General features: G+C 34.1%; 2 protein-coding genes across 3 annotated transcripts; both read left to right on the forward strand.

The window, feature by feature from the left end:
• Window positions 1-1036: 1036 nt before the first annotated feature.
• LOC111403840 (nucleosome assembly protein 1;2-like) lies at window positions 1037-5784 on the forward strand. Of its 2 annotated transcripts, none has more exons than XM_023032467.1 (12): window positions 1037-1240; window positions 1419-1462; window positions 1570-1665; window positions 2696-2788; window positions 2900-2990; window positions 3063-3124; window positions 3226-3410; window positions 3521-3698; window positions 3777-3820; window positions 4999-5197; window positions 5304-5321; window positions 5413-5784. In XM_023032467.1, exons 1-12 carry the CDS (start codon window positions 1198-1200, stop codon window positions 5479-5481), a joined length of 1122 nt encoding a protein of 373 aa, XP_022888235.1. In that variant the 5' UTR covers window positions 1037-1197; the 3' UTR covers window positions 5482-5784. The 2 variants fall into 2 exon arrangements, with proteins under 2 accessions (XP_022888235.1, XP_022888236.1); XM_023032468.1 differs by having other exon boundaries at window positions 1049-1240; window positions 1431-1462.
• Window positions 5785-11103: 5319 nt separating this feature from the next.
• Window positions 11104-21700, forward strand: LOC111403841 (DNA repair protein recA homolog 3, mitochondrial-like). Its single transcript, XM_023032470.1, has 8 exons — window positions 11104-11513; window positions 11850-11907; window positions 12844-13061; window positions 13667-13754; window positions 15868-16040; window positions 16145-16291; window positions 20305-20439; window positions 20765-21700. Exons 1-8 carry the CDS (start codon window positions 11454-11456, stop codon window positions 21218-21220), a joined length of 1335 nt encoding a protein of 444 aa, XP_022888238.1. The 5' UTR covers window positions 11104-11453; the 3' UTR covers window positions 21221-21700.
• The last annotated feature ends 3437 nt before the right edge of the window (window positions 21701-25137 follow it).

The following is a 25137-nucleotide window of genomic DNA, read 5'->3' on the forward strand; positions in this document are numbered from 1 at the left end:
CTCAGTTTCTTCTCTCTTATACAGTAAATTGGGATTCATTTACTGTTTCATCAATAGTGGCAACTCGTTCAGCTTTTAATAGAACTTAGAAATAATGTAATATTAGTTAAGTTACAATTCTTAAAAAATGCATACACCATAGCATGATTAACATATAATATAAGTCACAATATAAAATAATTACATACACCGTAAATGGTTTAACACTGAGTATAAGTTGCAATTTCAAAAAAATTTACATACATTAAAAATTCAATAATTAGCAAATCATAAAAAAATGCAGGGATGTAATATGATTATTAGAGAATTTGTAATATGAATTGCACATTTATTAAACGGAATAAACAAAATGTAAATTACAAATTATTTTAAAGAATTACATATAATTTATCAAAATATTTTATTAAAAAATTATGTGCATGTTAAAAATTATATAGGCTTGGTTTGACTCGTATTCTTTAAAAAAAATACATTCTTAAACAGTGATTTGATATCATAACTCTGTTTGTTTCCCATTTATGTAAAAATGAGAATAAAAAATATAGTCGTTACGGACTCCACACAAGATATAGAAATTCAAATATGATGGTTTGATATAATGAATAACGGTCATATTTTTCATTTTAATGAAAAAAAATGGAAAACAAACAGAGGTCATATCAACCACACATTTTTAAATAAAATAATATTACAAATAAATTCAAATTTTTTATATTTTTTAACTACATATTTTTTATCAATACACTATTTAAAAATACGTTCTTATAAAAATAACATGGTACAAACAGGGCATAGAATGTAATTATTGTATATTCCTTTAACCACTAACTTAAATTTTTTATTTTAAAATATTTACCAAAAATTGATATTGTTTGTTCATCCCCGTTACCGTTTCTTCCCTATTTGTGTAAACTGCCCCAAAATAAATCAATACTATCATTTGGGCAGCCCATATACAATTCAAAAACCCATACCCAGCAGGCAGCCACACCAAAACCCCCACAGAAATGATAATGCAAACACGGCCTAATTGGGTCCTATAAATATTCTCTAGGTTTTAGGTTTTGGACAGAAGAAGAGAGCGAAGGAAGAGGAGAAGCAAAAGCTTCGAAGGCGCTTACGGCTTAGATACTACTTTTCTCTCTTCTATCTCTTTTCATTTCTGAGGGTTTTTCACCTTCTCTCTAGGTTTTCAATATGAGCAACAACGATAGCTTGAATATGGCCGATCTTGGTGCCGGTAAAAAAACTTTGACCAAAACCTTGTCTTTTTTTTTTTGGAAATATTGTTATCAGCCTATTGTACTTAATTAGATACTTAATAAGCTTATGTGTAGATGTATATATATGTTGGAATTCGTGTTTTTGCGTTTTACGAGCGGTTTTGACATGTGATTAATTGGCTGATTGTTTTGTAGCTTTGAATGCAGAAAATAGAGCAGACCTTGTAAATGTTCTCAAGGTGAGTTTATTTTTCCCTTTTTAAGGGTCCAAAACCTTTTTTTTTCTTTTTTGGCGTCTTTGTATAGATTTGATTGAGGCTGATGTAAGTAGTTGGTTATTATGTAGAATAAGCTTCAGGATCTTACTGGGAAGCACTCTGATGTGCTAGAGAATCTATCTCCGAATGTCAGGAAGCGCGTTGATGTGCTCAGGGGTATTCAGGCATGTTCTTGCTCCCGGTTTTCTGTTAAACTTTTACCTGTTTGTTTGTGAAGCTTGAAAGTTGTTTTGTTTAAGTGGCAATACTCCGGTTGAATTTGCTGATATAAGTTGGTTATGAACTGATAAACTTAAGAAAGAAAAGTGATTCCGGGTTATGTGAAGGGTTTGATGAGTTTAAACTAGCCTAAAGTATTAGGCTACTACTTGATTCTGAGGTAAAGAACATATCTATTATGTATCTGGTCATTGACATTTTGTGGTTAATAGTTATTCAACTTTGGTTGATAAAACACATATTTGTTAAAGAATGAATAATAACACCAGAAAGTGAGATGTCGCCCTGTAGCAACTAAAAAGTAGAGAGAAATGAAGAGGAAACTTGAAACCTGAGAATAAAGATTCTTGGGCAAAGTATTTGTAAAGTAGAGAGAAATGAAGATTAAACTTGAAACCTGAGAATAAAGATTCTTGGGTAAAGTATTTGTAAAGTATAGAGAAATGAAGAGGAAACTTGAAACCTGAGAATAAAGATTCTTGGGCAAAGTATTTGTTAAGAGAGCAGCAGGTCTTATTTGTTAGAGATAACTCAAGTGTGCTCTTACTAGGGCACGAGGGCAGGAGCACTTAAATAAAGCATAGACTTCAATATTGGTGTAACTCTAAAGTACAGAAAGATAATATCACCCCTACTGCACTGTATGGCACTCATGATTTCTTTCCAATGAAGATGAACTTGTAGAAACAAAGGATAAAGTAGTTTCCATGGTAAAACTAAATGAAAAACTAAATAAATGACCGCTTGAAGCTTCATGGTTTCAGCGATCCAAGTCATCTTTGTCAAGCATCATAGATGCTGCTGCATCAATTAGCATATACTGCTTGGGAAACAATTTGATATGCTATTGTATTTTTGTGTCCTGAAGTTCTATCAAATGTGAGTTATTGCTATACATATCTTAACATGTAATCAGTAATTGTGTCTTGAGTATTGAAAAATGTTCACGTCCTTTAAATTTTGGGAACTTTACAGAGTCAGCATGATGAATTGGAGGCAAAATTTTTTGAAGAGAGAGCAGCACTTGAAGCAAGATACCAAAAGCTTTATCAACCTCTTTATGCCAAGGTCTGTGTGCTTCTGGCTTGCTATGTCAGGTCTCACTAATTATGGGACTCCAGGGAATATTTTCTTTTGTTTTAGTATCTTTAATTGGATAATATGTAATAATATGTCTAGAGATATGAAATTGTTACTGGAGCTGTTGAAGTTGAAGGGGCTACTGCTGACTCTGAGGAGAAAAACAAAGAAGACGAGAAAGAAGCTGAAGGTATGTTCTGACGCTAATTTAGGCCTCTGTATTGATGGTGACACTGCTTCAAACTTCTACATTTTTGTGCAGAGAAAGGAGTTCCTGATTTTTGGCTCACTGCAATGAAGAACAATGAAGTCCTTGCTGAGGAGGTTAATTGTTTGAAAAAGAATTTACTATTGCTATTTGTATATATTTGTATTTTGATCTTTCATTTATCTTAATATTGTTTTCTGTTCTATGTTGGACCTAGATTTCTGAGCGTGACGAAGGGGCTCTTAAATTTCTTAAAGATATAAAGTGGTTCAGAATTGATAATCCTAAGGGCTTCAAGCTTGAATTTTACTTTGATACTAATCCATTTTTCAAGAACTCTGTTCTGACTAAAATTTATCACATGATTGATGAAGATGAACCCATACTGGAGAAAGCAATTGGGTAATTTTCTTTGCTGCTCCACATTTGGTGGACAAGTACTCTTCTTCGTTGTGTGTATTTTGAAAATTCTCTTCTTCAACTTTGTTCAAACTGTGATAATTACTATGTAGGACGGAGATTGAATGGTATCCAGGAAAAACCTTGACACAGAAGATACTTAAAAAGAAGCCTAAGAAGGGTTCGAAAAATGCCAAGCCAATAACTAAAACTGAACAGTGCGACAGCTTCTTCAACTTCTTTAGTCCACCCCAAGTACCAGAGGAGGATGAAGATATTGATGAAGATGCTGTAAGCAATTGTTGTGGTGGTGTTCTGGAGATTTTTTTTAATATATTGTTAATAATTACCATTTTTGCATTTTGACAGGCTGAAGAACTTCAAAATTTGATGGAGCAAGATTATGACATTGGGTGAGCCAGAAATTTTGATGTTATCCATCTGCATTTTTGAATTGCTACTATAATTGTGAAACTTCAATTTATACATAGAGTAGAAGGAAAGGCGGGTAGAAAATGAGCATTAAATAAATGTTCTTGGCTAATCTTAGTCAACTTGTTAGGGTCTGCACTTATTTTACTATTCTGATCAATTTAGCAGAAACTACTGTTGTTTAAAAGTTTTGCAGCCACCAATATTTTTATTTACCTCTTAGTTGATCAACTGAATAATGCAATGTTTATTTTCTGCCTTATTCCATGTTCCATGACCAGTCTCACCTTGAATCAATTGATAAAATGCAGTCTAATGGAAATTAGAGTTCTGTCTATGTTTGTAGGCTTTCACTAGCATCAAATTTGTAAAACTCTCTCCATATTTAAAGCTGATAACTATCAGCTAAACAACCCAAAGCTAATCACTGATGAGGATTACCATAATCAAAATTAGTTATTTTGTCACAAGTTGATACAAATGTAAACAAAACTGAATTATTTTGTATTCTCTGTGGTTTGTTTGTTTTGAGAAAGCAATGAAAGCATGGAGTCCACCTTTTCTTTAGGGTCCGTTTGATTGCAAGAATGGAATTTGGGTGGAAAAAACGAATTCCAAGGAATTGAATTGCTTAGAACTTGTTTTATTGGGAATTGTTAATTAAATGTGTTTGATTGATATGAATTTTGAATCTTTTGGTGTTCGTTTGACTTTGTTTTCCATCAAAATTTTCACTTAAAGGGATATAATTTGTTTCCATTGCCCAAAAAAAAGTCCAAAAAAAATAAATAAACCTGGAAATTGATTTCCACCAATTCAAGGACAAGGGGTCATGTGGGCGGGGGGATAAATTCCAGGGAAAATTCTTGCAATCAAACGATGAAAAAGATGGAAAATTCCCCCATCAAACAGGTCTTTATTGATTTCGCTCGGGGTAAAATAAGAAGACCTAATATTGTCTTTTCTTGGATTCAGCACTCTCTGCTAAACTAAGGCTAACGAAAAAATGTCGTGCTGTAATTTCTGAATGTGAAGCTTGAAGAACTTAATGTGGCCTATGTTATATACTTTGTTGCATTTTAGATGCTTTTTAGGGCTCCTTGTCATTATTATTGAGTAAGCTTGGTTGGTCGTATAAAAAGCTTACAATGTTTTGTAGGTCAACTATTCGAGATAAAATTATTCCCCATGCAGTGTCCTGGTTTACTGGAGAGGCTGCTCAGGAAGAGTATGGCGATATTGAAGATGACGAAGACGAAGATCTTGATGACGAAGACGATGAAGACGATGAAGATGATGAAGATGAAGATGATGAAGACGATGATGAGGATGAAGATGAAAGCAAGACAATGAAGAAGGTAATAAGATATATATTCTCCTTCATTGTTATTCAATGCATGCTCCTCCTCTTGTCAAATCTGTCCTGATGCTAATACTTTTATGTTTTGTCGTCTCAATTGACAGCCATCAGCTGTGCGCAAGGTGCGATTCTTTATTCCATTGTATTTCCTCATCAATCTTTTTTCCAATTTCCCTTTCAAATACTGACTATTCTTGTTGCTGTGATATGCAGAAGAGTGGAAGAGCACCAGCTGCTGACGGTCAGCAAGGTGAGAGGCCTCCTGAATGCAAGCAACAATAGTTGTTTTTGTCACCAAAAAATAGTGGATTGGGTGTGGCTCTGGCGTGTTTCAGATCATATATATTTATATAGTTCTAGTGGTCTTCTAGTATTTATTTTCTCTATCTCCTATTATTCATTACTTGGGAATTTTTTTCATTTTCGGTTTCTTGTTCGAGAGGAAGTGATTTAGTACTAGATATGATGTCCCTTGATTTTGATGCTACTTGTTGAATTCTGAAGCCTGTTGAAGCTTGGTGTACACTCGTTTTATGGTAGTAAGTATTTCTTTGCTACTTTCTTTTCAAAAATTTAAAGTTCTGTCCTCATTTTTCTTGTTTGGGTTTCAGTTCAATTGATAGATGGGCCCGTGCTTAATCAATATGAAATATTTTCATGATTTTCATGTGAATGCACCTTTTTGTCTTGCATTTGAGGTACTAAGCCCCTGTTTGAGCTGCATTTTTCAGAACTTATTATTAACGACACATTCTCATATATAATAATTTTACACGTGAAAATCATTTAGTCTCCTATATTTTAATTACTCATTCTCTACAAAAATCATTATTTCAAAACATGTTTTCACTTTTCACCAAAAAATGAGGCTTGAACAAAGGCAAAATATGTTAATTGGGTTTGGTGTGAAATTAACTCCTTGTGCTCTTCGAGTGAAGGGAAAGTTGTTCCCTTGCTTGAAGTGTAGTGGAAGTCGAATTGTTTTAAAGTTTCTATTAATATGCTGCAATTTCGTTATGAGAATTTCAAATGTTTAGTGCCAAATTGTTGAAGGCACTTCTCTTGCAAAAATTTCATGCCTGTTACATTTATTTGGAAAAATGCATTTGGTTGCCTTAGTTTTAAAGTTCTATTAATTTGCTGCAATTTCATTATGAGAATTTCTAATGTTTAGTGCCAAATTGTTGAAGGCACTTATCTTGCAAAAATTTCATGCATGATACATTTATTTGGAAAAATGCATTTGGTTGCCTTATTTGCTAATCAATTTGATGCAAATTAGCTAGCAAATGTGACTATTTACCATTAAGGGCCTGCTTGATAGGGCTTTTTATTATTATTATTATTATTATTATTATTATTATTATTATTATTTATTTTTATTTTTGGTAGAAGAGCTCCTTAAGAAAGTCGCATTGGAAAATTGACGCAAATAGATCCTATTCTATGGGATTGCGACACAGTAACACAAATGTACTCAAATCAAATCTTGGTGAAACTAGTTCTAATCACAATTGATCCTTTTGAATGTTGATGTCAAATTGAAAGTATACTCATCATACCAAGCAATCAACACATCCTAAAAGCATTTTAACATAATCATGGATTGCTTAGAAAAAAATTGTGCAATGTAAGCAAATTAAAAAAGGGTAATTGGCACAAAACGTCTATCTTTCAAATTTATTGTGGAAAACGTCTGTACCTTCTATTTTTTGGCATTTTCGTCCTTACTTTATACATTTTTTTGCGTTAAACGTCTTTTTCATCATTTTTTAATGTAAAATGTTCAAAATACCTTCCTATTTAAATAAAACAAAAAGAAGGAAAGAAAAATAAAGAATAAATTACAGTCTTATTTCTAAATATTTTAAAAAGTACAAGTGAGTCTAAATAATTATTAAAATGTCTAATAGCACAAAACGTTCCTACGATTGACCTATAGTGTGCAAGTGCAAAATATTCCTACGTTTCAAATTGGTGAAAAATGACGTTTTTCGCAATAAAATGTAGAAATAGGGATAAAAATGAAAAAAAAAATTGAAACTTAAGAACGTTTTCCACAAGAAATATCAAACGTAGGGATTTTTTTTACTATTAGGTCTTATTAAAATATTAAAAATAAAAATAAAAATAAACTCTCTCTCTCTCCTCTTCTTCTTCAAATGGGTTAGCCACCTTAGAGGCCAGAAAACTCCAACAAACAATCATCCAAACTGCTGAACCACTATACCACCAAAAAATCCTCACTTCTCTTTACACATACCACCCAACATCCAACCTTGAAACCTTTACGTCAATAGATTTGTTTAGAATTTTAAGTCAAAATACACAACTCGCGAATGCAAATACTGGTGGCATCACCTATTTTGGGAGAGACCCATAAAACACACCAATCGACTGTACTCACTAGGACGCATCTCTTCATGGTCGTAAAATATCAATAGATGGTTCAACGGTATCGAGGTTCGTAGTTTAGGCGATGGATGGTCGAAATTTTTTCACTTCTAACGTAGCAATCCCATTTAAAGGAGAGAGAGAGAGAGAGAGAGAGAGAGTTCTTTTTGTTATTTTTAATATTTTAATAAGACCTAATAGCAAAAAAAATTCCTAGGTTTAATTTTTTTTTTACGTTTTCATTGCTATTTCCACTTTTCATTGCTCAAAACGTCATTTTTCACCAATTTTGAAACGTAGGGACCTTTTGCACACTATAGACCAAACGTAGGGACATTTTGTGCTATTAGACATTTTAATAATTAGTTGGACTCACTTGCATTCTTTAAAACGTTTAGGAGTAAGATTGTAAAGTATTTTTTATTTTTCTTTCTTTTTTGTTTATTTAAATGGGAGGCTATTTTGGTTATTTTACATTAAAAATTGGTGAAAAGGACATTCAGTGCAAAAAAAAAAATGTGGAATGTAAAGGCGAAAATGTCAAAAAAATGAAAGGTATGGACATTTTTCACAATAAATTTGAAAGGTAAGGACGCTTTATGCCAATTATCCAACTTGAAAATATAATCATCATATCAATCAACTCATCATGAGAGCATTTTAACATAATCATGGATTACTTAAAAAAATTGAACAATGTTGCGTTTCACCACATGTGATTCCACGTGGCAAGCCCAACAAGGCCCATTAGTCGATTACTGGACTAGTCGACCCACTCAAATAGGAGAACCACATCCATCGAAGCTATCTGCACGATGACGAGGCCCTAAAGCTTACATCTGAGGCTCATTGTATTTCCTTTCTGGAAGTAAAAGTGGTGAAGAAGGCCAACAAAGTCAAAATTGAAGGCCAACAAAGTCAAAATCGAAGCCCAACTATAGCAAGTAACGATCCACATGTGAAGATCTTAAATTTATATATGAAATCCCTTTGAAATGATTGATGAGCTTTTGTAATGAGTAAAATGTCTTATTTTGTCAGTTTAGGCAATAAAATGACTGCTTTTTGTGAGAGTATTATTAAATGTGCTACAAGTTAGGAAGGTCAAATTGATGTCTAAAATTCTATGCTCCATCTACGGAGATGAGGCCATGTGGATTTTCATCCAATAGACACCATTTCATTTGTAACACTATTAATACTCTTTCCATGTATCATTTGAGGACCAATGCAAATCAATACACTTGAAGCTACCATTTGTTTTCTTTGTTGCTAATTATACACTTGTTTTTGCTTAACTTAAGATTAGCTTTAGTTACGTTATTGACAATTGGTTTTTATCATGCAATCGATCTCAAAATAAATTGCCAGAGCCCAGAACATATTTGTCTCGTGTTATAAAGCATCTCCGCCATCCAAGCTCGAAGTATTATCTACTAGCATCCTGTCAATACGTGTTAAAATTCACTTACGTATATACGAGTGGGTTCGGTATCTATTGTTCACGTCATCCTAATAGAAAACGAGGTCAACATACAATATAAGCAAAAATGAAAATATAATCATCGTACCGATCGACTCTTAAGAGCATTTTAATATAATCATCGATTGCCTCTTAAGAGCATTTTAATATAATCATCGATTGCTTAAAAAATTGTACAATCCAAGCCAAACTGAACGGTTCTAAACTTTTCTCTATAATACTAGTTGAAGGTTAGGGACATTTCCTAGCAACCGCAGAGGTCAGGAACCATTTGTTCCAATTCCTTTATTTAATTGGATTGTGATGGAATCAGTGGTAAGACTCAATAGCAATTTGAAAATAAGTGTTCTAATTTTATATTATTAATTCAAGATGAGCATCTAAGGGGGTGTTTGGTAGGACTTTAAGCCAATCAAAGTCAATTTTTTGACCATTATTTTACTATTCTATCCGTTATTTTTGAATTCATTTCTCACAGATAGGACCCACTTTTACCTCTAACGGTCAAAAAATCAATTTTGAAAATCCCTATCAAACACCCTCTAAATGTAACTCCCTCATAGTTAAGTGACCCTTTTACGAGTTCTAAGAATTTAAGCTATGAAAATTGATTTCATTTGTCATTTTTGGTAAATGGTGGTGTTTCTACTTTTCATCGCCATTTATGTAGTCTTTTCTATTTTATTTTCTTTTCAAAATCAAGGAATAACTTCATCAGTAAATATAAAAGTAACTTCTAAAACATTATCAAGGCAATAAATTGCAGAACAATTATGTAATAATGTTTTCTATGCACACCCTATTGAACTCTATAATATTATTAGAAACATATCTTCACATTTCAAAAATATCACTAAACTTCCCTTGTTTTTAATTTTTTGGTGGGGATTTGATTTTTAGTAAATTTTGATAAAAATTGATGAAATGTGCGATTCAAAAATTGTAGATCCCATAAAATGCGTGGTTAAAATAATTGTTGACTATGACTTAAATTAAACTATAGTTTTATTTTCATCGAATAAGGGCAAACTTTATCACTTTTTCAAATATCATCTAAAATGAGGTTACCTTCGTGAAATTTTTATTTTATAACAATTTTACTTCAACATGTTTTAAAGGTGATGCTACTTTTATCATACTGCACGTTTTCTTATTCACTTTTTAACGATACAAATTTGTTCTATATTTTTCTGAAAGACGTACCAAGTGGATTTATAAATACATTGGAATGGTTTAGTGAGAAATACCTTTAGGCTCTTATCTAGACTCCATTTTAATAAGGTTTTGAAAAAAAATATGTATTTTGAAAATAGTAATTTTTTGAAAAATGTAGGATTAATAAAAAAGAAAAATTTTTGGGTTTACATATAATATTATTCAGTTGTATTATATGTACATAATGATTAACATAATGCTTACATACACATGATATAATAAAATATGATTGAGTCAGAACTCTTTTAACAAAAAAAAAATTCTTCACTCTTTTTGATATCTCGTATGTATGTAAATCATTATCTAACTCCATTACGTATAAATAGTATTATTCATATTATTATATTGAAAAATGTATGATTGAAAAGAAAAAAAGAGAAAAATGAATTAAATTTACACACCACCCCGTTGCACTATGGGCATGTTCGATAGAGATTTTGAGAATAAATTATTTTAATTGTTAGGAGAAAAGTGAGGACTTATGGGAGAACAAGTCAAAAATTATGTCTGGAATAGTGAAATAACGATTGAAAAAAAATCAATTTTTGCAGGTAAAAAATTACTTTCAACTGGGGCCTATAAGAGCTGGCTATGCCTGAAATCGTTACCTTAACCGCAAGGAGGAGGATGCCCAAAAGCAAGGCTAGTGACTCTAGTAAAATTGCAACAAGTTAAGAGTATTGAAAGGTGGTATTGAATCACCTCCTTTTCATAGAGAGCTAACGCTCGTAGGATATTTTGGTTCGAAGAGCAGTTCTATTCCATGGAGTCAATCAGTTGTCTCGACTCTCGAGAATGCATTTAGAAGTCGCATTTTAACGAGCGGTTTTTGGCGTGTTTTGTTCCACTGCACCCGAAACGTACGGACCATTGTCGTGAACCGTTGTTTTCGGTTCACATTTTCGGTCATTGGCACCATCATTCGTTTTTCTCCACAATTTCCCGCAAATAGAGAGGCTCGAAAACCCTTAAACCCTAAATTTCCAACCATTCACTCTAACACTTCAGTATCAGTACGATGAATGATTCATAACATAAATTTTCCCTAATATCAATTCATCGATAATTGAAGTTCCCTATTTACTCAGGTGCCTGTATTACAGTTTGGGTGAACTGTGGGCTGTGATTTTTATTTTTTAATTTTTTTTTTTCTGGTTTAAAAATGGCGAGGCTTCTTCGAAATGCGTCTTCTCTGAGGCGCTCTTTGTTTCCACAGTTACAGGTCTTTCTCTTCTTATAGCTTTCTATTTGTTTTGTTTTCTCTGTTCCTGTAAGTTTCTCTTCATTTTAAAAAAGTAAAGAAAATGGAATTTTTAAAAGATTTTTTTCATTAACATTTAAAACACCATTATATGTTAAATGTACTCGCTTTATAAATATATAGCCGGGTTTTTCTTTTTATATGGACTTCATAAGTCAAAAATAGGAATTTGAATCCAAGAATCACCCCCCCCTTCAATTCCGTTAATTTTTTATGTGTTTTAAGTTTGTAATGGATGGATATTTGTTAAGCCGGAAGTTTTTATGTGGTTTAAATATTTGGTTTTTATGTTTCCAGGAATCTAGGCACGGTATATCAAAACCAACCACTCAACTATGCTACTTTGCGACCAAAGGTGCAGAAAGTTTCTCTATATTATTGTTCCTGGATTTATTGGGATCTCTTTTACTTGCTCTTAAATAAGTGATATAGATGAATTTTTATTTAGTACTTACTTTAGCCAAAAAAAGAAAACAGCATGTATGTATATCTGGTCCTAAAGCGTTTATAGATCACGTGTATCTCACAGAAACTCTTTATGAAAAATGATTTGAGTTGTATTCTTACAGTCCACATCGAGTGGGGTATTTGTGTAAACTAAGTGCGCTGGTATTTGGTATCTAACCTTTATATTTTGGAAATGCTATGATGATGCGTGTACAAGCATTTTTTCAGCAGATTTGTGATCAGATTCTCCAAGTCACACCTGCATATTGAAGTAGTTCCTAGGCATTGATTGTATCCGTACTAATGTGTTCTGTCACAATGATATTGGTTAAAATTTTCCTATGCTGTTGAATGGGCGATTTGTGGTAAAGTGGTATTAGCTCTTCCAACTATTAACTTTGTAGTTGAATAATTACGCAGTTGCATTTCCACCTGCTGAATCTCATTCTGGATTAGTATTATGTTGATAGTTACTTGTGCACATGTAACTGCATGTAGAAAGGGGCCCACAAAGTTTTCGTGGAGTTCTTAATCTGGGGCCCACGAAGTTTTCGTGGAGTTCTTAATCTGGGGGAACATTGATTTCAACTCCTTGATGCTGATTTCCATGATTAGATCCTTTCTTTCCTTGCTTAGGTCTATTTGAATGATTGGTATAGTGTATTAGTCTTAGTTCTTCCGAAGTTATGTATACGTTATTTTCTTATATCATTACTGAGCTGTTCCAAGGTTTCTTAAAATATCATGTCTGAGAAGTTATGTGGTTCTTTCTTTCATTCTTTCTTGGTTTTTCTTTTGAATTAAACATCAAAAATTAATATTCAGCATTTCCGTGTGTACGAAGGTAAAAGGAAATCAAAGTTAGATTCAAGTGATTCTGGTGAAGAGAATATGTCCCAGAAAGATTTAGCCCTCAAGCTAGCTGTCGATCAGATTACTTCATCATTTGGAAAAGGATCCATCATGTGGCTTGGTAGGTCAGTCACTCCGAGGCAAGTTCCTGTGGTGTCTACTGGATCTTTTGCTTTGGATGTTGCACTAGGAGTAGGAGGACTTCCTAAGGTATCTTACTGCGTTTCAAAGCATTAATATTTTGGTCTACATGCCGCAATTGTCTACATGAATTTTTACTTACATATTTTCTTCTATGGTAGAATTTGATTCCTAGCTTTGTACGAGTCAGATATGAAGAATATATCATTGTATTGTTTGGGATAGGCATTTGAAGGATCAGAGATTCCTTCATTGAGCCCTTTATCATAGTTGTAGTTGATGATGTTTTGGGATTGGTTGTCTGAGTGCATACTTGTTCATTAATAGAGTTTCCTTCAAACTGTATATTGTGAGATAAGTATAATTTAACAGTATGGCCGTTTCTTGCTAATGACTTTTCACATCGTGGAAGTGCTTAGTGATGATAGTTATCATCATCCAATGAGTACACGAATAAATTTTTTTGATGATTAATAGATTGGGATTCTGACAGTTAATGATATTTTCCTTTTTTATTACATTTTCTCAGCTGCACACCTGATTCATTTATTTGATTATAACCTTTTCTGGGATGGAATACACTCCGCGTTTGTTGTATATACAAAAGGGCACATGTTATTTACTTTATTAGTTTATATTACTATGTGATTATATATAGCTATTAATTTGTTTAGGGACGAGTGGTTGAGATATATGGCCCAGAGGCATCTGGGAAAACAACTCTTGCTTTGCATGTGATTGCTGAGGCACAGAAACAAGGAGGTTAGTGAGACCATTTTACCCCATTCGACTTTTGTATGTCGTACAATGGCTTGGAGGAAAATGTTTATTCTTTAATTATTCTTTTTAGTGTACGGTCTTCACCAGTCTGGCAATAGATAGATTTATCTATTTTTACTAGTGTCAGAGCATATTATTGACAGTTCAGTGTTCAAGAATTCGCTTGAGTGAAGATACATGCAGGGGTTTCCTTTTGTGTGATTTTAATGGTTTTAGTCACCAAACCCAAAAAGCACATGCTATCTATCAATTATTTAGAAGATTGAATTGATACAGGGTAATTTTGGTGTTAAAAGCTGCCCATTTCTGTTTTCCAGCATAGGTATCTGATCCATACCATATCTTGTAATAATTTTCGTGACACCTGAAATTCGATTGTAGACATGTTGGCTCCATTCACAGAGGAAATTTATGTACATCGAAGCTGAAATTAGCTCTTTCAATTCTTTATGGCATCGTAGCTTACAGTTTCAAATAAAACTTCTCTGTATTTGACAGTGATTTTAATAATTTCATCTTTAATCTGCTTTCAATAAAAACTTACTAATTGTGGCGAACTTAAAATTTATGTTTGAGTAATCCCTATGTGAGCCTCTATGGATTGAATGACTCTATACAATCACCTTGATTGGCATCTTGTCAATCTTAATTCTTTTAGTAGTGGCATTATGAAAATGGAAAGAGGCATGGAAATTGTGGCAGGAGTCCTAAAGCCCATTTCCATCAGTAGCTAGGCCTTGGAACTGATCAAGTCTTAACTCAACTAGGGGTGAAATCTCTTAAAGTTCATTTCGGAAGTGGGCCTCATTTTAATAGTGTTCTTTACCTAAGTATTGAATTTTCTTTTCCGTTCTAGCTTTAAGTTGCCCTTTAAGAAGTCGCTTTAGTGAGTCTAAAACTGTTCTTTACCCAAGTATTGCATTTTCTTTTCTGTTCTAGCTTTAAGTTGCCCTTTAAGAAGTAGCTGTAGCATGCAACAAGTTCTTTTTATTTTTTCCTCCAATAGAAAATTAAAACTTCATCTGGGCTTGAATACCATTGAGGGACTTCTATTTTGGTATGTGGAATATGGGTGTCCAAGTATGGAACTGAGATAAAGAGGGGTAATGATGATGAAGTCTAGGAGGTGTAGAATACAATCGAACAAGAATGAGACTGAGAAAGAGAGAGGAAAAGAGAGGAAGAGAAGAGGAGGGAGATAACAGAGAGAATTTAGAGAAAATATTAGTTTTATTCAATATGCATAAGACCCTTTTATATAGGATTTAAATTAGTCCAATTTAAGTTGGACAATGCTAGAAAATCCATTGAATAGAACCCTAATCATGTTTTCTAAAACAAGTATCCAATTTGGAAGGTAAACTACTAATGAGCTACTAGAAAATCTATTAAATAAAACCCTAATTACGTTTTTAAAATAAATATCTAATTTGGTACCAAATAGTACTCGACTAAGGCGAACTGCAACTTTATTTTTCAAGGAGCCTGAGCTTTTGTTCAACCAAGTATTGGCATTTAGTCTTGATAGCAGCCTAGGCGATCTTTCTGATTGACAAATATTGATAGCAAGCTCTTGAAAGTAGTATATAGTGCAATTCATCTACAAAAACAGCAACTGACTTCACATAAAGAGGAGTGCAAGGGACTAGCACTACAGTGTGAGGTGGTCCACCTTGAGACAACAAACATATAGGTGGCATGAGGTGGTCCACCTAAAGCCCAAAGGCACGACCTACTATTTTGGTTGTATGAGTCCACCGATTTATAACAGATACTATGCCTCTCTTGACGAGCTAGCGGACATCTTACTACTGGACTAGATAGAACAAAGTATCTAGTCCGTACTACAAGTTCCCATAGTCTGTCAAATATGGTAGTCAGTGTGCATGAGTCTGAAGATCATTATGGTTAAGGACATAATGCCTAAGGAATATTTGAACTAGAAAACACTGTATAAATGACATGGAATATTTGAACTAGAAAACACTGTATAAATTACATGGATTCCTTCTCTCTTTCAATTGCTCTCAAGTATGACATCATATCACATCTCTTGCACAAGCTTTCACTTCTGTTTCCTGTTGTCCTTTCATAGGTTACTGTGTCTTTGTTGATGCTGAGCATGCTCTTGATCCGGCCCTTGCCGAAGCAATAGGAGTGAATACTTCAAATTTGCTTCTTTCACAACCAGATTGTGGTGAGCAAGCTCTTAGCCTTGTGGATACTCTAATCAGGAGTGGTTCAGTTGATGTTGTTGTTGTGGATAGTGTAAGTATGATGATATGGTTCTCCATATAATATCATGGGCTTGGTAAATGGATTGCATTTTTCTTGCGATATAGTCATTATTGCATGGTTGCATTGGCTGGCAGGTAGCTGCCCTGGTCCCCAAGGCTGAACTTGATGGTGAAATGGGAGATGCGCACATGGCCATGCAAGCTAGACTGATGAGCCAGGCACTACGCAAATTGAGCCACTCTTTATCTCAATCGCAGACAATCTTAATCTTTACAAATCAGGCATGGAGCACAAACCTTTATCATATTCGGTTATCTTTAGTCATGCATTTACAGCCCAACTGGAGCATCCAAAATGCTTTATATTTTTGAACCTGGTGAACTGCGTCACATAATCACATTTATTATTGTAGTGGTGGTATTTGCTTGTTAGGTATGTAGTTTGGTTCTCAAATTGAATCATATTTTCCCTTTCCCTTTTATTCTTCTTCTTTGATACGTGTCTAGTGCTTTTCTTTTTGGTTTATTCTCCTTCCTTGTTGTAGGAACCTTTTTGTTCAGTGAGAGGGGAGAGAAATTTATTTTATTTATTTTGTGTGGGGATGGGAATTATCTTGATCAACTAGATGGAAATTACCAATATTTTTAATTAAATGTTCAAAATTGAATACCCCATACACGGGTCCAAAACTTCTTAGATCCTCTTAGTTATATGCATATTTGGCTGTTTTGCTGAGAATGCCTTCAAATTAATACAACTAGAATCCTGTTCTAGTACCTGCATCAGACTTCCTAGGTTTTCTCAAGTGCCACAATTCTTACCCCAAACTCGTATCATGAAACAAGGGATGAGGGAAGATGATGACGACAAATCATATATATATGAGAACTTTTCTATATTTGTTTTTCAAAAATTCTCTTTTGTCCAGGTGGGGGTTTTGGCATTGACCCTTCCCACGCTTATTGATCGAAAAAAAAATTGGTGCATGATAGATGTGGATATATCAATGATGTGAACTGTTGCAGGATGTACCCTTAAACTAACTAAAATTAGAAAAAAGCTAAAATGGACCCCTAGACAAGGAATTTGGTCCTAAAAGCTTGACAATGTCATCAACAAGAACGTACAGAATCGAAAAACTCTTATGGATTGTACTAACGGACCAAAATTTGATAACCGAACTGAAAGTTATGTGTATTTTTGTGCATTTTCCTTATTTCTTCACTTTTCTAATTGGTTTAAGATTTTCTCTTATAATTGATTCGCATTATAAATGATCATATGATTCTCATCATTCTTTCCTTTGTTAAAAGGATTCAACCTTGAATAGTCACCTTTATACCACATGCTATCCTTTTTAGGCACAAGTAGCAATGGCACTGCACATTATAAAGGATCATTGCTAGCTTGCCATCCGTGATTCTCATCAATCAATCTTATCTTTATTGCTACAAAAGGGGGAAAAACAAGGGGGGGGGGGGGGGGGGGAAGAAAAACAGAGAATTTTCAAAACTTATAAACTTTGGAGTACTACTCCCATTATATAGAACTTTTTACCAAGTTTTTAAACATGGGAGTACTAGATCCATTATTGCTTCTATTGATTGACAAAAAATGGTCAATGAGGGAGGTGGATTTACCAACCTTATCTAAACAGCTACGAAAGGAGGAGATAGAGAGAACTTGCTAATTCTGAACTTGAAAGTGTACCACTCCCATCAATAGAACCTGCACTGAATTTCTGAACTCTATGTCCATTGCTATTTGTCTGATGAGATCTAAAGATTAGATTGGACCACAGAATGTATACATCAGGGAAAAGAAAGAAAAAAAAGGAAAAAAAAAAAAAAAAAAAAGAAAAAAAAAAAAAAAAAAACTGCAATCCAGATAACAAGCATGTAGCAATAAAACAATTCTGCGGAGCAAGTGAAACTGCAACCTTTGTGTATGTACAATCCACTGTGCAGGTAACTAATCCAGTGTAACTAAAGTATGTTAAAATGAAAGTTGCACAAATAAGATATGCAAACCAGAGAAATGTGCAAACCAACACGAGATAACCATGCTGTATGTCTCACCTAAATATGCTGCTTATACACTAACATCCTATAAGAAGGAAAAAACTCCCCAAAGCAATCCAAAAGAACATACTGACAGAAGAAGACACACTCGGAGGCAAATCCAAAAATCCTAGTCGGCAAAGCCATCAGAGCTAATTAAAATTTTCCTCTTTAGAGCGTGAGAGTACTTGGGTTGGAACCCTCATCAGAGCTATTAAATTCATCATCACCCCTAATGCTCCAACAAAATATGAGAACTTGAAAGATGCCATAATCCAATGAAAGCCATAAAGAGAGAATAAGTTAAAACCTGTAATATGTAAACTTTGCTTCAGTGATTCCTTGAATTCCTAATGGTTTTCTAGAACCTTCGCAACAAAGATCATTCATTTCTAAGTACATTATATGTTGATTTTACAAAAGATGACAATTTCGTATCAGCAGTAACATCTTTCTGACTCATTTCTAGTTTAGGGTCTTCTCTTGATTTTTACGAGGAGTCAGGTAGAAATAGAATATGCATTTTTATTTGATCATTTCAGGGGAAATTCAGTTGAAATGCTATAGATTTAATTGGAGAGTTGAATTGTTGGACTGGTTGAGTTTAGATGAAAGTGAGAAAATTTAATAGAAAGATGTTTATGAGCCCAATGGAAGAATATATACCTTTTGACTTGTTTTTTTCTCTATTACGGAAAGTAAGCAAGGGTTCTTCCTCTTTTCTCTTCTTTTCATCTCACCCCAAACAATGTGTGGGAAAATAGAGATTGCGGTGGGCGGTAGCTCAATGGTGAAAACTGTGGATTAGTACCTAGCTAATGATATGGATTAAAGAAATAGTTTGTATTGCAGAGAGCAATTAATAACGTGAAATAAGAAACCCAAAACAATAATGACATGAGATTTAACGTTTTTAACCCTCAATGTGAGAGCTATTGCACCAGGTGCAATTGTCGAATTGCACTATATCAAAGAAAAGGACTATATTGTGTTTTTGGACACATGCTTCTCTGTTTCTTCTCTATTATGATACGTTGAATGAAGGCTCATCCTACTACATGTTTGAATTTTCCAAAGTATCCCTATGACACTTAAAAAATCTTGCCTTGGGACTCCTGCCCCTGAACATTCTCCGCATATCGAATCATGGTTGAGTGAAAAAATGTATAGTATATTAGTTTCTGCACATCCAATGTCTAAGAGGATATTCTTGATTTATTATTCTTTCTTTGAACTACTAAATTTTGCTTGTATAGACCACAATTTAATGTTTCACTCTCTCACCCACAATTTTGAACTATAAGCCCAGATTTGATTTGAACTAGTCCTGAGCATGTCATATTATGAAGTGAGTGTTCAGTAGGACCAAATAAAGAGAGAAATAAAAATGCTCAGTCATACCCTAATTCCATTTTTGTTGGCAGTTTTTATATTTGGGGCATTCATTGCACAAACTGTGTAAATGTCCTTGTTTCGTAGACTTCTGTAAACTTCCTTGCATTCTATGCTTGTAGTTTGGATGTCGCTAAGGTGTTTGTACATAATTCCTCATTCAAATCGGTTGCCTAATAATCTCGTTTATTTAAATCTAGAGATAAAACGCTCTCAACATTTATCATTAGTTGCTCTTGGTTTTGCCTGTGCTTAGAGATGAAATTTATCACATTCTTCTGTTTTTGGTTTTTCTTAATTTCCTTTGTGATTATGACGCGGGTGTGTTCAGGAGGAGGACATAACACGAGGGATGAGAAGTCTAAGATTGAATTATCTATCTCTTGTTGAAGCAAAAACAATTTTTTCTTCCTCTTAACAGTGTTTTAAACCAGAAATATATGGCTATGGACATTTGCTACGTGTAACTTGAAATCTAGTAAAGAATTTCACTTTCCAGCCACTTTCCTCTCCTCCCAAATTTCCCTCAAGACAAAAAATGGAGAAGTAAAATTCCTTTAATTTTCTTCTCTCCCGTACTCTTCATACTTCTTCTTGTACCAACAGTTAAACAAGTACATACATATCTTGCACTTTCCTGTTTCCAGCCTAAGATGTGAATCAGGAGGTCTGTTATGAGTACTATTTCACTTGAGCTATAATTCCTGCATAGACCTATAATTTACCTTATTTTGATGAAAGCTTTGACAATTACATGGAGCAAAGCTCTTTTCTTCATTTGTCTTGAGAATTGTAATATTTAAATTTATGAGTTGGTATTTATAAACTACTTTTATTTTCAGGTGAGAGCGAAATTATCGACTTTTGGAGGATTTGGTGGCCCCGTTGAAGTTACCTGTGGTGGTAATGCCTTGAAATTTTATGCTTCAGTTCGTCTGAATATTAAGAGAATAGGGCTTGTCAAGAAGGGAGATCAGGTAGGAATCTCTCGTGCACATTATGGATATATTGGACATGTTTGCTTGCTTGGAATCTGATCGATTACGTGACACATCCTGTTCTGGGCCTGACTTCTTCTAATACGCCCTAAGCTGTAACACCTTGGTTTGGTTGTTTGGCTAGATTTAATTTGTCAGAAGATGATCAGTTTATTATTGAAAGCTTAAATCTTTTAGATGATTGTCTAGGATAATTTTCATGCTTTTTCAGAAAGTTCCTGAGAGTGTAAATATGTATTATCCTCTGTTGGAAGGATGACACTTTGGATGAAGTTTAACTTTTAGTTATCTCTTTGTTTTACAGACTATAGGAAGCCAAGTTGTCGTGAAGATTATAAAAAACAAACATGCACCTCCATTTAAAACGGTTGAATTTGAGCTTGAATTTGGGAAGGGGATTTGTAGGGTGGTGGAGATCATAGAATTGGGATGCAAACACAACTTGATCAAGAAAGCTGGCGCAATGTATTATGTGAATGATCAGATTTTTCGCGGTAAGGATGCTATTAAAAGATACTTGTCTGAAAATGAAAGTGCACAGGAAGAAATTATGGTGAAACTGAGAGAGAAGCTTATTGATGCGCGACCAGACGAGGAAACTCAGTCCGATGTAGGGGCTATTGGTGGAGACTCCATGGAGGAGGTTGTAGACGAGGAAAATAAGTCCGATATAGAGGCTATTGGCGGAGACTCTGTTGAGGATGTCATTGTCTCTGACAGTACCGATGAAGAAGTTACTGCCGTTGAGGCACAAGTGTGAATGACCTCAAGATGTAAGTCCTCATCCCATTTTCTTCACCAAATGAAGGCTACTTATCGTGCTTTGCAAGATTCGGCATTTCTGTGTGTGCATAGAATCGACCGAAGTAATTGATAGCACGTAGGGGAGCAGTTTCCGTATATAATAGCACAACCTCTTCTGTTGTAACGGATATCTGTATTTCGACGCGATTCCTTGCAAGTTAAACATGCTGCATACTTAGGGTCATGTTGATGAAATTGTATGGGTTCAAAGGAACTTTAATAGCTGAGCTGTTGCCAATGCCAGTCATTTAAGTCGTCTCTCTCCTGCACTAACGAAAATATTGCACCTTTTGATTATTATTATTTTTTATTTCTGCACAATTTTTCATTTTGTTCTTAAGTTTGATAGCTAGCTGGTGCTAATGCATCGCCCTTACAGTGCTTTGAAGGATGTGTGTAACAGTGTTTTTTAATTTTTAATATATAGATTGTCACAGGGTCATGAGGCTAAGTTTTTCTTATCTTATAATGTGTATTCGCATGATTGGTACGTACAGAAGATAATATTAAATTCGATTCAATCAAATCAACAGAAAACATTAAGCCCTCGTTTGGCCCCCATTATTTGGGTTTATAATGGAGGGAATAATATTTTTTTGAAAAATGGATGGTTGTTAAGAAAAAAAAATGAAAACTTTTTGATCTGTGTATAATATTATTTTATTAAAAATTGTGTTGTTGAAAATGGGAGAGAGAAATTTAAATTAAATTGAAGAGTTTTAAAGGGGGCAAATGGGGCAAAGGATTTATTATGTTTTTATTTTGCAATGCAACAAAACACGGCGCAAAATTACAAGAGCTGACTCTGGCGTTTTCTCAAGAAAGAGGAAAAGCTAGTAAATTGCTAAGTAAGGTCTTCTACCAGACAGCCGCTGCTTTGATTCTTCCAAGTTGAAAGCAAATGAACTTTATTCTTTCCTGATTTTGGGCACAAAACTTGACATATTTGAGGGAGGAAAATTATTTGAAAATTTCCCCCAAAAAAAAAAAAAAATTTTAAAAATGAAAAAGAAAATGAAACTATACCCCCATTATCTTTCATTTTTTCCTCTCTTATTTTCAATCGCACAATTTTCGGTAAAATAATATTACACGTTAATTGAAAATTTTTCATTCTTTTTAAACCATATATTCTTCGAAAAAGCACTACTCCAAACGATAAAATTTGGAAAAAAAATGGGGGCTGAACGGGGCAGACATAGCATAGGAAAGAGCTACAAAGTTCAAACTTGTATAAACATATCAAGATGGAGTGTAAAATAATGAATGAACCACAATTGCAGAACAAACCAAATTTCTTGAACTCTTTAAACAATAACCATATTTGAGAAAAGAAAAAAAAGGAGAATCATCTCAATCACATTCTTATATTGACATATTTGAGGGAGGAAAATTATTTGAAAATTTCCCCCAAAAAAAAAAAAAAATTTTAAAAATGAAAAAGAAAATGAAACTATACCCCCATTATCTTTCATTTTTTCCTCTCTTATTTTCAATCGCACAATTTTCGGTAAAATAATATTACACGTTAATTGAAAATTTTTCATTCTTTTTAAACCATATATTCTTCGAAAAAGCACTACTCCAAACGATAAAATTTGGAAAAAAAATGGGGGCTGAACGGGGCAGACATAGCATAGGAAAGAGCTACAAAGTTCAAACTTGTATAAACATATCAAGATGGAGTGTAAAATAATGAATGAACCACAATTGCAGAACAAACCAAATTTCTTGAACTCTTTAAACAATAACCATATTTGAGAAAAGAAAAAAAAGGAGAATCATCTCAATCACATTCTTATAATGCACTATACTATTCTTTCCAGAATTACACAACTTCGTAAACAAAAATTCATTTCTTTTTAAATTATTTATTCACAAGAAACTAACTCTTCCTTTCAAATTGAAATTCAAGACTCAGATGGAAAAACAAGGACGCATAATTTACCCATCTCCCTTACATCTGATCAGTTAAAAATCAAAATTCATTTCAACAAGATTTAAGCTTCTTCCATGATCCACCCCACAAGTATCTTTATCCCCCCACCAGATCTTTAGTTCTGTCGCCCTATAATACCCAGAGCAAATGTATTATTAAAATATGTTGTACATTTCTAGACTAACATTTAAACCTACACAACCTTCGGAAATAATAAAGTCGAGGGGCTGATTTTGTATTTAAAAAATAAACAAGCCTCTAGATGAAAAATATGGGCCACAAATTTTTGTAATGGACAGGTGTGAAGGCTATAAATAGGCACCGGGTCTTCAATTGTAAATAAGCCAATCAAAGGCACTATGCCCCCATTTGATTTTCATTATTTATCCATTAAAATAAAAAATATGACCGTTATTCATCATATTAAGCTACCATATTTGACTTTCTATTTCTTGTGTGGGATCGATAATGACTATATTTTTTATTTTCATTTTTACATCAATATGTACCAAACGGGCCTATGAATATTAAAGAGAGCTTTCCTACATCTACTATCCATCAATCATTTGCCATCTTGTCTCACTCCTTTAATAAAAAAACCATTCATATAAAAAAATTCATCATACTAGCGTGCAAAACATATTTTTTTACAACCTTTATCCAAAATCACTTAATCCTTAGAGCTACAGGCCCCGCCCCATCTCTACTGGATCTGTTTGACGAATCTTGAACTACGAAATAGACCATAGAAGCTGAAAAAGGGTATCCTGAGCAAATGTTGTTTCTATTCCTTGTCTAGTAGGACCAAAAGAATCGTTTGTTTCGATTGGGGGGTAGGGGTGCATGCTAAGTGTATATATGTCGTCAAATATTCAGAATCACGTTAACCCCTTTTCTCAAAATCATTTATCTTTATTTTTATAAATGAATACAAAATCGACAGTGATATTAGAGATAAGTTCAATATATCAATTCCTTTGGATCTATTGCAAATTTCAATTTAAGTAGAAAATTCTCTTTATAGACATTTTTTATAGGGTGTAGGCCTCCCAAAAGGTAATGGAGGCGTGCAAAGGATTCCTCGTTTAAAATGAAATTACTTCTCCAAGTTAACCAAATGTTGGAGATTCTTGAAAGTTGAATCTTTTTGGTTAACTTGAGCAGTGGCCTCGATAGATAGATTTGCTTCGATAGGATGCGAAGGAATAAAATCGATCACAGAAGCTGAAGGGGTTTTGACAGTAGGAATATAATCTATTATTGAAGCTATGTCAGTTGAGTCCTTCGGAGATAGTGTCTTTATAAGAGGAAAAGTAGCCGAAGTCTCGCCAACTATCTGAGAAGGTTCGAAAGATGGAGTCTCAAATGTATCAATCTCTCGAGCTTCATGGAAGGTCAGACCCTACTTAGGATGGAAAACCTTATATCTGCATCCCATCCTCATAAATAGAATCTTTCCGAGTTTCAATTAAGCCAAGTTGGACTCTGCTATGGCAATCTTTGTTACGTGTCAATACACTCGGTCGACCTACTGGGGCCCATGGCTCAACCATGCTGAACCACATGACATTTCGCTGAGGCCCCCCTGAAGTCAATGAAGATTGACCGACACCAGCAAACAGCTCCTATGACGTGGCCCAGGTTCTGTATGCCGAAGTGCAGTTACCGAGGTGGTATACATAGCCGAGGCTCTTCATACCGAGGCCCATTATATCGAAGCCTATGACGACTGGTGTCACACCTCCCTAGAGATTCGGTCTTACACAAGAATCCTCTTCAAATGATTGATGGGACACCCACCATAGAGTGCAATTGCCTTGTTTTGTCAAAGTAACGACGATATACCAATTAATAAATGTATAACAGGCTAGGTGGTAAAATTTGATATCTACAATTTGACATGTAAACTAACAAGATGAGGCCACGTGTACTCC

This window comes from Olea europaea, chromosome 11 (assembly GCF_002742605.1).
Source record: "Olea europaea var. sylvestris chromosome 11, O_europaea_v1, whole genome shotgun sequence".
In the NCBI taxonomy this organism is placed as follows: Eukaryota; Viridiplantae; Streptophyta; class Magnoliopsida; order Lamiales; family Oleaceae; genus Olea; species Olea europaea.